Raw genomic sequence first — 14,332 nt, 5'->3', positions numbered from 1 at the left:
AGAATGCATTTTGGAGAAAATGTCTAATAGCAAAGTTGTATGGTTTCAAGCGAGGAGTAAGATGATGATCTTGACTTTGATCTTGATTATGTCCTTTAAGGTCATTTCAAGGTCAAACTTATTTTTGTAAATAGAACTCCCTACATGTTATTGCATATTTTTATAGCTTATCTCGAGAGCTTTCCAAAACACTATAATAAAACATTATTTCATTAAGTACTTTTTGAGTTATATCTTGTCAGTATATGCAGATATCTCAAAGAGAAATAAAATCATAACAGGTCTGCCACTTGCAAGCAAAAATGACGTATCAAAAAATCCAAAATAATCTGGTTATCGTTTGTTAGTGCCAAATATAATAGATGTGATTCTGCAAATTGTTTATTACGGTAATCGTTTATTTACGGTACAGTAGAAAAAATATAGTCGATTTTTACCAATTATCTATTTGTCGTCAATTTTATCGACATGTATGTATATACTTGCTATCAACTGCAATACTTTTATGTATTGTATACCAACAAAATTTATCGTGTCTTTGTGCGTTAACAGTTTTGGCAGGACCAAAACATGTTTTTCTATTACGGTCTCTCAGCAAACATTCTCTGTTTGTCAAGTTTGCGCATTCAAAAATTATTTGCAGAGTACATAAAAATTAGTTTGCTTACATTGACCTACTTGTAAACAAAGCGTAAAATAAAGTAGAGTAGGAAATATTTTTGGTGGTATCTTAGCATCGTTAAAGAATAAAACAAAAACACAAGATATTTAAAACATTTAAGAATTATCTTGTGAACGTTTTGTTATGTATCAATTTTGTGTTATACAGTAGCTAATAATAAAAAAAAAAAAAAGAAAATACTCACTGTTGTGGATGCGCTGGAGCTTCTATGTTTGATCGGACTAGCTTGACGGTTCAAAATGGATGCGGTCGGCTGTGAAATTGATGGCTCCACGTTAAAACGACAATGTCCATGCAGATGGAGTTGCGCTCTTATCTCCTCCATCACGATATTGCGTGCAGCACAAAATATTTGGTAATATACCTGCGACATAATTAACGAATTTTAATTTGTATCGAATTGTGTTTGTTTCAATGTTTTGTTTCTATAAAAAATTATAATCTTGCTAATAAGTTAGATTCTGATGTGTTAAAGTTAGTGTTAGGATTTTCTCAAGAAAAGTGACAAGTTATGTAGTCCAATGCAGTTAATCAATATTAATTTCAGTATCAATGTCAGTATCGATTTCTTAGACATCGTTAAAAATTGATGAACTACCAATGTTAAATTTGAAATAAACGCTATGTAGAGCCCGTGCAGGATGTTGTGAAGGAATAAATGTAATTTAAGTTGTGTCAAGACGTTTTGACTATAATTTTAGTCCTTATCAATTGTTTTTGTTGACAATGTTAATACAAGTGTTAATTTTGAAAGATTATGGATTAACGCATTTGAAATAATATAATTACATACCATGGTAGGGGAGGGAAGGATTAATTGTAACAAAAAATTTTTGGCCATTAATATCTTTTTAGTTTTGTAAATTATAATTGTGAAATTGAGTGAGATAAAACTTTAACATGTACTTTAAGATTTTTACTAGTTAAAATAATCATAAACTAAAGTGTAGTAATTAAAATATATATCATTATTATGCTGATTAGTCAAGTGTTACAATTGACCCCAGCGATGGGGAAAATTGTAACAGTAATAGGGGTCAATTATAACAAAGTTGTAGATACATTTTACATAAAAAACATACATTTATTTTATGAATATCTAAAACAAATATATATGACAGAAATATGTAAGGCCGATACGAGCATTCGCAGGATGTTTGTGCGGGAACTAAGCGTGTACATATATATATATATATACATGTAACGAATTATACTTGCAAATTTTTACAAGTTTTTTTCGCAATATTTTAAAAATTAGTTAGGGGAGTATCCGGGGTTTTTCATATGTGAGATGCAAATCTAGCATCCCGTATGATTTTAAGAATTGATATTTCAATTCAAAAAATACTTGTAAAAATTTGCAAGTATAATTCGTTACATGTATATATATATATATATATATGTACACGCTTAGTTCCCGCACAAACATCCTGCGAATGCTCGTATCGGCCTTACATATTTCTGTTGCCTATTTCACGAGCGTCAAATCTTTTCAAATATATATGGTTTATATTCTCAACAACAGTTATATAGTTTATAACTATTATAAATACATAATAATATGTATTACAGTTATCATAACAAATACATATATTTATTTTTAATAAATAGAATATTAATTTGTATTTTTCTTTTTTTTATTTTTTTTATTTTGTTTTATCAATTTACTCTTCTTTGAACAATCTAAATCTAAAGTCTTTGGTCGTTTTCTTTTGTTTTTTTCTTTTATTTATTTTTCTACAATTTGTTTGCACGCTGCTTCATATGTTGCAGAGGAAATTTTACCTCGATTACTTTTTTTTTATCTTATTCGAGGTATCTTTCATTGATGTCTATAAAAACATGATTTATATAAATAAGTTATATAACATATTAAGCAAATATTAATCCTACAGTTTTTTACTTACCACAGCTATCTGATTATTACATATAACTCACTTAATACACTTAATAATATAGAATTTTAATGTTGATCATTGCACATGTTTTATCACATCACAGGATTTTTAGAGTGAATAGGTTAGGTTACACATCGCACGCGCAGACTACTGCGTCGAACGCAATACAAATGTTACAATTGACCCTGAGAGCGCTGTTACAATTGACCCCTACTGATCATTTTTTGTAAATATATATATTGAATACAACTTGCAAAATAACTTACATTAAAAAGCGCTGAATATCGTTTATAACAAATGTATCAAAGTATAAGAAAAAGTTTTTTATTATTATGTGCACAATATAAAATGTTATTGATAATTTCCTGCAGTGCGGGAAAAACGGTTTTATGCCAAGAAAAGTGAATAACTTTATTATAATAAATTTAAGTTAACATAAAAATTCAGAATTATCGTCAACTTAAGAACTCAAATAGGGAAACATAAATAAAAAAAATTTGTTTTAAACTTTATGGTATTTTTTTATTAACTGTTACAAGTGCCCCGTGTTACAATTGACCCCCCTCTCCCCTACATTACAAATTATTTACGCTCTAAGTTGTCACAATTATAATACTTGTGTTATAAGTTAAAATATAATGAAATTAAGATCATATCACTCATCACTATCATTATTGATCTAACAATCGAGTATCTTAGTATGTTATGCCTATATGAACGCAAGTTAGATACTGAGTCTATTAAGAATAGGTATAGAAAAATAATATAACAAGGTCTGTTTTNGAGCTTTAATGGATCTTAAAGATTTATTTATAAACAAAACGCAAATAAAATTTAGAATTACAAATGACAAACGTTTCGGCCCTTACTTGAGCCCTCTTCAGTGTACAAAGGTAAATATAAATATAAATAGAAGTAATCACGTCATATCACAAAAGTTCGCAAGAAGATGGAAATTGAAAAGAAAAGATGATAGATCTTACATTAGAAGTCCATGGTAGGTTGTATAATGTTTGACTTCCTGAAATTCAGATCTATCCAGTCCTTGAGAAGACGTGTAATATTATCACCAAACATAGAACGTAATGTTTGGAGATCAAAATTATAATGGTGTATAGAACGATATGTACGCATTATTCGACCAGCGTATTAAAACGTAAAATATATATTAATTATACAATTCGCTCGCAATATTAACAATAAGTATAGAAAAATAATATAACAAGGTCTGTTTTNGAGCTTTAATGGATCTTAAAGATTTATTTATAAACAAAACGCAAATAAAATTTAGAATTACAAATGACAAACGTTTCGGCCTTTACTTGTGAGCCCTCTTCAGAATACTTATATTTATATTTACCTTTGTACGCTGAAGAGGGCTCAAGTAAGGGCCGAAACGTTTGTCATTTGTAATTTTAAATTTTATTTGCGTTTTGTTTATAAATAAATCTTTAAGATCCATTAAAGCTCGAAAACAGACCTTGTTATATTATTTTTCTATACTTATTGTTAATATTGCGAGCAAATTGTATAATTAATATTAAGAATAGCTTGGATTCGACGCGAGACACATCTCCCCCTACCATTAATATTATATTTTATCTAGAATAGGTATGTATGTAAAGATTCGGTGTCTCTCATCAAATTCAATCCATGCTGCTATTTTTTTGATAAATAACATTTGGGAAGTCTGACGTTTAAAATAATTTCTCTCAGTATCCAAGATTTTAACTGAATTCCAATTAAAACTATGACCTGTCTCAAAGCTGTGTTTCACTATAACCGAAGAATCTATTAGTCTTTTATTAACATAATTGGAATGTTCTTTAATTCGAGTTGACAATTGTCGTTTAGTTTGTCCCACATAGGAAGACTCGCAATGTAAACATTCAATCCGATAGACGACATTTTTTTGTTTGTTTAAAAGAACAAAATCTTTATGGATTTTAATAAATTTAGATAGTTGGTTTAAATTGCGGTAAGTAGGTTTTATTATTTTGTTGTTGATTTTAATGTGGTCGTAGCTGTTGTTACTCTGTTGAATGTATAGAAATACGAAATAGAGGTGTTCTACATTGTTATCCTTCCATGTGTTATCTACATTATGTTTGTTTAATTTGGTTAAAAACAATACTCTCAATCTATCTTTTATTGTGTTGAAAATTAAATGTATCGAATAATTGTTGTTAATTAAAATGTTGATTATGAATCGTAAGGTTTTGTTGTAAAATTGAGGTTCTGATAAAAATATAGCTCTATCAACCAAGGAATAAATAGTGCCTTTTTTATGACTGATAAGGTTCTGTGAGTAATAATGTAAATATCTACCTGAATAAGTTGGTTTGCGGTACCAATCGCAAAGAATTTACTATTTTCTATTATGATTGTGATATTTAGATAATTGAGAGAATTGTCCTTCTGTATTTCGCATGTAAATTGGAACTTGTAGTGGAACGAGTTGATGAACTACATTTAAAGTTTTTTAATTTTACTTACAATTAGTTGAAATCTATATTCTGAAATGTAAATAAACGTTATATTCGAGATAGTTTACTGTGCTTCATGCTATAGAAATGATACGCATATCATCAGACATACTACTTACAGAACGATAGAATTTTGCACAACCGATATTGCAGCGTACGAACGAGTTAACGAACGGATACATGTAATATATATCATTAGATTTCTAACAATTTTTCATTGAGATTATATTGTATACTAAATTCCATTACTCTCTACCTACGTGAAAGTACATATATTGTTTGTGCTTATTAATGTAAATGGATATTAATGTTATAGATATTATAATAAAATCACACACTTTGCGCACATACTTAACGCGAGGCACTACCGTGCTTCTTGATACACATCTGTACTGCGTTCAATTTGAGAAGAGAAACCGGATGAGCAAAAATTTCACGCACTTCCCTTATTAAAAAAATCGTTTTACAGCCTTGGCTGTCAAGTGTTCCACAAACAATAATCCCGCATACAACGCTATTCTCTACGCTACTTTGCCCGCTTTTCTTTCCCTATGCGCAGTAAAATTTTCTTCTCAAATTGAACGCAATACATATGTGCACAAAAGTGTTGTCACGTGGCGGCGACAAGAAGAAGAGCACGTTCTATTGACAAAATCCATGTCCCAAGACGTGGACGAAAAAGTGAACATAGGTTTTCGGGATTTCAGATTTTGCACCGAGATTTCTTCGTAGAGAAGAAACGGAAGAAAAAAACCGCGAGATACTTTTTTTCGTGCCTTGATCTTACTTTTCTATTGAGTCTAGGCCGAACTCAATCAGTTTAGCCATTCTTGAGATCTGAAAATCTCGAAACGCATAAACGGGCCATTCTCGTGTATAAGAGGCACGGAGTACCTTGCGCAGCGCGCGCGCACTTCGTTTGCGCATATACTTGGCGCGAGGCACTACCGTGCCTCTTGATTTTTCTTTTTCCACATAATCGAGAATAAAATTTTTTGCAAACATCATGCTCGCGGCTAAACAAAACTACAATTCCGATAAAAGTACAGAACCGAGAAATACTATTACTTCGACAATATAACGAATCTTAAATGCGTAGAACGAATAAATCACGGCCATCCTTGTTACGCATGAACATGTTTTCTCGATTGACGTCAAACAAAAAACATCTCGGCAGTCCAAATGCATTTTTTACATATCACGTATTAAAATTTACCCATGGAGATAAAGGAAGGAGCATTAAGGGATATTATAAGCGCGGGGAGTGAAGCCATGGTGCGGGGGGGATTTGACCTCTAAACAACCTTCAGCCATATTTATATGAGCCACTAGTGCTGCTATCTATTTGATGAGAGTGGTATTATTTCAACACATTGAGAGTAGTATTATTTGACGTTCATGCGTATTAATCTGTTAGTGACAGGAAGAAAGTGTACTTAAACCAGAGGAATTAATAAATAAAACTTATATGATTGATCGTATGATCGATAATTATGAATTTGACACTGAAAAGTATATTAATCAAATTTCAGTTGAACACGATCATCCTTATATTGCAGCATTAATTTATAATATTATTAATTTAGATCAATATTCTATAGAAGTCATAAGTTACATAGCTGGATTTATTGTAAGACATTTAATTAAACATACATCATGTGTGATATTTGTGTTAATGTCTTAATTGATATTAATAAATCAAAGAAAATTATACAAATAAAAGATCGTGGAAGTTTAACATATATCCTTCAGAAAGCGTGATAAAAATATGCCTTGAAACAGAAAAGATTATCAGATTTGCTATAAAAGAAAATAATATAACTTTTAGTTCAAAATATTCCGTTCTATATATTACACAAAATGTACTTTTAACTTTAAATATGATTAATATATTTGAAGAATTGATAACTCATTCATATGATCAAAACTTTTTAACATGTCATAGAATAAATTTAATTTAATAAAAGTATTATAATAAAATATGTACAGACAAGATTTTTTTATATTGTAAAACAGAATAATAAAAATATTAATATAAGCAAGAGACACTTTTATAATAAATTAATATTATTTGCAGGGCAGTAAATTATGTTTATAAGTTATTTTTTTCAATTACTTATTTATTTACCTATATTTATTAAATGTTATAAATATCTATAATATAATATCTATAATTAATATTTATTAAATTTTGTTTTTTTTGTTAGTTTTTTAAGTAAATATGTTTATTAGATTTCTTAAAATATCATTCTGGGCATTATTTCATCGAAGTATTGTAAAGTTCTAACAGATGGCAGTACTAGTGGCTCATATAAACATGGCTGCATAGGTTTCACCTTTTTTCGACAACGTTCCCTCCTTTATCTCCATGAAATTACCGTTGAAGCTTAACCTGTTGAAGCTTATTAAGAAACTTTAAGCTGCGTTCCGTTTCACGCATATGCGCGCATTTATCTATACTATACGTGACGTGTACTATAGATACATGCGCGCATATGCGTGAAACGCAACGCAGCTTTACGCAAAAATCGATAAGTTATCACCTTTAAGTCGCTACCACGCAACATCACAGTTAGTTGCAAAATTAATAACTTTTAAACTAAAAGAGATAGAGGAAAACGGCTTGCGTCATAATCCTTAGCGCAACAAACTGCAAAATACCAGCCTAGTTCGAACTTTCTACCTTTAGTTATTAACAATCAATTATTTAAATAATAGAAATTCATCAAACTTTTACCGTGTGGTATTTTGCACCTAACCAATAGGAACTGAGATGTAAAAACTATTTTGCTCTAACTTCTACCGTTCTCGAAATATTCAAGTTGTTAACTTTCACTTTTTGTCATAAATCGCAGAGTAGCTGATTGAAGGTACCTGCAAAATTAGTTTCAAGCTATCTTTTCTGGTTCTCGAGATATCCGCGATTTACGAAAAGGACTATGTATCGTTAAATGTAGAATATTAAAATAAGTCAAATGCGTATATTTGTTATTCATAAGCTTTATTGTAAAACCGCGTTTTCGGGAACTTTCCAATCACCAAATTAACATAGGATAGTATATCTATTTTATATTTAGTATGTTTTATTTTTTATTTTTTATTTTTTATTTAACAAATTTAATAACGAGAGAGTACGCTCGATAATATTTTTTAATGTTTTAAATATTTGTATTATATATATATATATTATTGTATTATATTGTTTTATTATATATCGTCGTGCAACATAGTGCAATCATGCGCGATAGTCAACAGTGTGAACGCGCCTTGAATGCTTGGCAAGCAAGCGCGATTGTGTGTGTGCACAGACTTCTATATACTACACTAGACCGCTAGCTCGCGTGATCTCAGCGTAGAAAATGGCTACAAAATCTATGTACAATGGGGGTAATGTGGAATGCGGGTTTTATTGGTTGATTTTGACGATAAGGAGAGTTCATCCAATCATTGCCTATATACTTATGTACGTGTGACGATGCATGCGCAGATAGCAATTCAGCAGTTCAGCATAGTGAAGGTTATATGGCGGTTGACGGCATAAAGCACACATTAAAAGAAACGAAAACCAATATGCCAAAATATTGTTGTGTTTTTGGCTGCCGAAATAAGGCAGACAAAGAAAACAACCTTACAACTCAATCAGCTGTCAAACATGACGGCCATCTTGCATTCTTCAGTACCCCCATCTTCCCCCTCTATGACGACGTAAGTACATGGATTTTGTAGCCAGCCGTACATAAGAAGCTAGCGGTCTAGTATACTATAAAAGTCTGTGTGTGTGTGCCTGCGCTCTATTTATTATTTTATACACGAAAGTGTTGATCGGCCCAGTGGTCTCGCGGCCTGAGTGCAGGGGCTGCGAATCCGGAGGTTCCGAGTTCGAATCCGCTCACCACCTAAGGATTTTTTCCGGGCCGGTTCCCTTCAACCGAGTTTTTCGATTGATCGGCAAACTAAATTGGGCCTCCAAAGTAATTCGGGTATAATTCCGAGTTAATTTCTCCCTCCCACAAGGCGATCGTAGTCACAACATCCTGAGCACGAGCCCGACACAGATGAGCACGCCCACTGTGAAAGAAGGCCGTGTATCGCGTAGTAGTAGGAACAAAAAAGAACTGCACAATTTGATTTCGAAGGTTGACTACGGAGGTAGTACCCTATACATACTCCTCCATGATATTGATATTGGAATACTGTGACTAAGCCTAAAAAAAAACACTTGATTTCGTTAAAGAATTGTAAGCCTACTAGGACAAGAGTCCTCTGGCAATATATATACTTACTAATAAAAAAAAAAAAAAAAAAAAAAAACACGAAAGTGTTGCCACATAGCGGCCAAACGAGGCAAATTACGAACTACCATTACNCACGCTGGTGGCTGACAAAATTCGATGTCCGACGACAACATGAACGTTTCTTAAATTTATGTAAACCTAGTTTTTCGGGATCGGATTTATTATACTGTTACGTCCTGAGATCTCCACGGTGCCCTTTTCCTTGCAACGTGACGCGCCGACATACAATAAATTCCTTTTTTTTAAGAAACAATAAATAACACGAACGGACTCGGACTTTGACGCGATAGGCGCGCAATAGAAATCGTATCGACGCCCGAAAACAATAAACCGAGCCTAGCAACAATCCTAAAAATTCCTTCGTAGACAATAGCAAACGGAAATTTTTATTATTGTTTAAACATCCCGAGCAACTTTCCAAATAAACCCGGTTATCTCCGGGTCAAAGAAATACATCCTATAAAACTTAGGGCAGCCGGCGCAAGTAAAGATCCGTCGCCACGAGCAATTACATAAAAAAGGTTTATCACTCAATAAATATCGAAGGGTCTATGCGGCGCGATCGAAAAGACAACACTCTCCCTTTTTCCTTCTCCGAAAAATCGGACGAGGCGATCGAAGCGAGAGATCGTCGCCGATTGGCGATCTCGCAAGTCGCCCGACCGACTAATTAACAAATAGGAACCAGCAAAGCTCAACTGAGTTCCCGATTGGGAGAGTCCTCGCTTACTCAAAATGGTATATAAGCCAGGGCTCTCGGAATCGGAACCGGAGAAAAAGAACCGCGCCGCGTGTCTAGAGGCAGTTAGAGCCGCAGATTTTAGAACTGCCACAGCGAATGAGTGAGTGACAGTGAGTGCAGAATGTGAGATCCAAGAGTGAACTACTGCGCCGCAACAGCCTAGAACCTTTTATCACGGGTCCGCAGTAAGTAGTCAGTCCATTCACAAATTTTAATCGGAGGTTCCACCACAGCATATTATTTTGTTTCTCCGCAACCAACTCCCTTTGACCACTTTCGCCGGGAGAGCAGTTCGCGACTCCAGTCGTGAATAGCACCCGACCGAGAAGTCAATTCCTCGTTTGACCACCCTCGCCGAGAGAGCAGTTCGCGACTCCAGTCGTGAATAGCACCCGACCGAGAAGTCAATTCCCTTTGACCACTCTCGCCGGGAGAGCAGTTCGCGACTCCAGTCGTGAATAGCGTCCGAATTATTTCTTTTTCCTTCCTAAATCACGGAAACAAACAAAGTCCGCTTATCTCCGAATATCAGTCTTAGAATCATGACACATCCAAATTTATTCCTATCGTTATTTCCATTGAAACCTAAGAAATGAAACAAAACCGAATTTGTCAACTGACATAAGAAAATACATTTCTAAGATGATCTAAGTTGCGTAAATATGGGTTAAAGAGGCTGGCTGTACTAAACACCTCGCATTCCCCTTCTCTTTCACACTTGCACTCTAGCTTATAGATTACTTTGTACAAAACGATTATGCGCTCCGTGATTGTATTAGTTTCAACACACCTGTCTGTTAGTAATTTGCTAAGATTTTGATTTGTTTTTTTTTNAATAAATATAACTACTTTATAATGTGTGGAATCAAACTAAAAAGTTATTCTTTGTTATCCTTCTCTCCGTACAATCCACTCTCACTTCCTCGTTAAAATCGCCAGGTCCCGTCCTTGGTAAATGAGATTTGCGTCTCAGACCTAAAAAGGGACCAACGAGCGAGTGTTCGTTGGACAGAGTAAGATCGGCGTACGCCGTTGACCTGTCGACGAATATAAACAAACTCGCTTGACTCTCTCACAGCGGGACTTCCATGTCCACTGTAAAGAGAGATATGGAAAACGACGCGTTTACTGTTGCGTCACACCACAGCCCGACCGTATCCATGGGCCAGGACGTAACATTACTGGATTAGATAAAACTTGATTCCGCTACCGCGTTTACCGCTTCATAGAACATTAAAGAAAAAATACATCAGCGGAAAATAAATCGTAATAACACAATAACTTTTTTGTATTGTTGAACAAAATCTAGAGAAGAAGAGTCTGTTTTCTGAAAAATCACGAAGTCGATAGGCACGACATAAAAAAATAATACGACATAAAAAAAAGCAACAAAAATCTGTGATATTTAATCATGGAAGCACAAGATAGTTTATACAGCATTTGGCGACTAAGGCTTTCCGCTCATAATTAGTAAAATTATTCATACAGAAAAAACTACATATACAGGGTGTCTGACAACAAACTATAAAGCCGACGTGTGTAGGTAGATCGAGTTATTCTGAACAGAAAAGTTATTTGCTATTTTGAAAAAATCGCAATAGTTATTGAAATATGAATTAATAAATGTGAGCCAATGAGAGCGCGCGGAGCGATGATCGGACTTTATAGGCGTGCACAATTATCAGCTCTACTCCTCGCTCGCCGCTGCTCGCTGCGTACCGCCGAATAGCGCCCGAAGAAACTGAGTCGTTCCGCGCTTGTTTGTTTACTCCGCCTCTCGTTACTAAGACATTACATGAGAGAAGCCATTTTTCTTTTCATCTGATAATCGTGCACGCCTATAGAGTCCGATCATCGCTNNCCGCGCCTTCATTGGTTCACATTTATTAATTCATATCTCAATAAATATTGCGAATTTTGCAAAATGGTATATAACTTTTCTGTTCAGAATGATCCGATCTACCTACACACGTCGGCTTTATAATTCGTTGTCAGACACCCTGTATATGTTATTTGTCAACGTTAAATATTTAGTAAATGTCCAATAGTTTTACGTTTTGAGACGACGTACTGACGCTATCCACGATCGCTATTGCATATTTCCCTTCCGATCAAACAATCAAACGTCAATAAGTCATCAGAAATGGCTACAATCGTTTGATCGTTGCTATTTAGAACTGCGATTGCGTATTACCATTCCGATCAATCGATCAAACATCTATAAGTCGTTAAAGATGACAACGATGGTTGTATTGGTCGCTATTTAGGATCACGATCGCGTAATGCTCTTCCAGTCAAATGATCAAATGTCAGTAAGTCGGCAGGAAAGATGACGATCGGTCGGATATAACACGGTAGATAGAATCACAGATGTGTGTGCACATGGCGTACGCACTATCCCACAGGACCTAACCCTCCCACTTTGTCCGAATCGATTCAAAATTATTGCAGAATTAGAAGCTATTTATGAGCTTTTGAACTCACCAGGTTAAAAATTTTGAGCTCGTTTTGCGGAGCAGAAATTCCAAGTTCTTGAGGGGTGTACGCACTGACAAACCGCTTGTAGACATGATTATGTAGATATCAATGTGCACCATAGATACAGTGCTATTAGACAGAATAGAATAGTGATAACAGTTAAAATGCGACTGTGACTGCTCTCAGTCTTTTCTTTGCTATGACACACAAAATAACACAGATAGATAGAGGTCGATTGTGTATCATGCAATGTAGTGAAAATTATAAAAGTGAGCAAATTTAGTAAAATATTTATGATCTTATTGATTATCAACTAGTAAATTTGCTCACTTTTGTAATTTTCGCTACATTGCATAGATATACAATCGATCCCCTACAAATGCATAAGATCATTTGGACAAATGAGTATTTAGCATAGATTTGTAGTATGCTTCGTAAATCATTATGACGACTTATGCTGATCTTATGCTGTCATTTTGCTTATGGCACTGCTTTTTACAATCAGCTGATTTTCACGGCAATGTAACGCAACGAATAACGAGCGAGTGTACGGCCGCGCGCCAAAATACACTAAAGATTGTTGTTGTTCAAATAATAATGACACAGCGCTATCATTTCCCCACCACCTTGCGGTAGATAGCACGGTGCGTTTTTTTTATAGTGGTTTCCCCGGGAGGCCTAATCCACTTTTATTATGTAATCACGATGCACCGCAAGAAACCGAATACATTAAAGATATGGCACACAGATTGTGGTCCTGAAATTCTCATTGAACATACAAAACTCTTCTTAGAATGTAATGATATGCTTGTTACTAATGCGTTTGCTCTAAATTCAATGTATTGCACGTTACACACTTTTCATAAAAGAATGCGAACTGTACGATCAGAATAACACTCTGCAAAAATTCTAACCGCGAGAAAAACATTTTCTTCATAAAATTTAAAAAATATCAAAGTGTAGTTACAATGGTCAGAAATTTTTCAAGGAAAACGAAACAAGGTCAAGTCTATATTGTTCTTGTTACAACAAACATTTCGATTATTGGTTGTAGTCCTTTTCAATGTAAAACTACAATAATACAATTTTCCTCATAATTTCTTGAGCGATTATAATACTTGCGTTCAGACAACTCTACTGTTGTAGAACAATTGAGTAAATTTTGCTAAACGCACTATGCTCAGTGAACGCTCACTAAGGCTGCATTCAGGAAGCGTGTTATCTGCATTGTTGCATCTTTGTTTTACATCTAATAAGAAAAAAAGATAGAATAATGCAATAGCGCAGATAGCGCGCTTTCCGAACGCAGCCTAAACATGTTCAATGATCAGACGCTATTTTTGTGGGCAGCTTTTAAGTTTACTCATTCACAACGGGTTATGTGATGGCAAATTTTATCGCAGATTTTTAAATTAAAAGAAATATATATAATATATTTTATATATATATAACATGTAACACTAAATAACCGTATTTACGTTGCCTTTTCAACACAACAGAATTCCTGTGCACTTTTCTTCAGAAGCTCACAAAATATTAAACGCGCGCTTTCTAGAAAGATAGATAAATCGTGGTATGCTCAACCTGGCAAGGTTGCCAGATTTAAATGTTTTAGATTGTTTGTATGGAAACATTTAAAAAAATGTAGTAGTATATTCTGTTCAACGAGATAATTCATAGATCTGCGCATACAGAAAGCAAAGTGGGCAAAGTGGGGAGAGTGTAGTGTGCGAAACACCCGCTGGCAGACG

General features: G+C 34.2%; 1 protein-coding gene across 3 annotated transcripts in view; it reads right to left on the bottom strand.

Annotated features, from left to right (window-relative positions):
- The window catches only part of LOC109859757 (5-hydroxytryptamine receptor 1), a 94,161-nt gene that overhangs the window by 16,899 nt on the left and 62,930 nt on the right, over positions 1–14,332 (bottom strand). For all 3 annotated transcript variants that reach the window (XM_020438300.1, XM_020438297.1, XM_020438298.1), the window contains one exon: positions 867–1,046. In XM_020438300.1, coding sequence (XP_020293889.1) covers positions 867–1,046 — 180 coding nt within the window. The remainder of the gene's footprint in view (positions 1–866; positions 1,047–14,332) is intronic.

This window comes from Pseudomyrmex gracilis, unplaced genomic scaffold (assembly GCF_002006095.1).
Source record: "Pseudomyrmex gracilis isolate BER0280 unplaced genomic scaffold, ASM200609v1 scaffold_284, whole genome shotgun sequence".
In the NCBI taxonomy this organism is placed as follows: domain Eukaryota; kingdom Metazoa; phylum Arthropoda; class Insecta; order Hymenoptera; family Formicidae; genus Pseudomyrmex; species Pseudomyrmex gracilis.
This window is presented reverse-complemented; position numbering and strand designations above follow the sequence as displayed.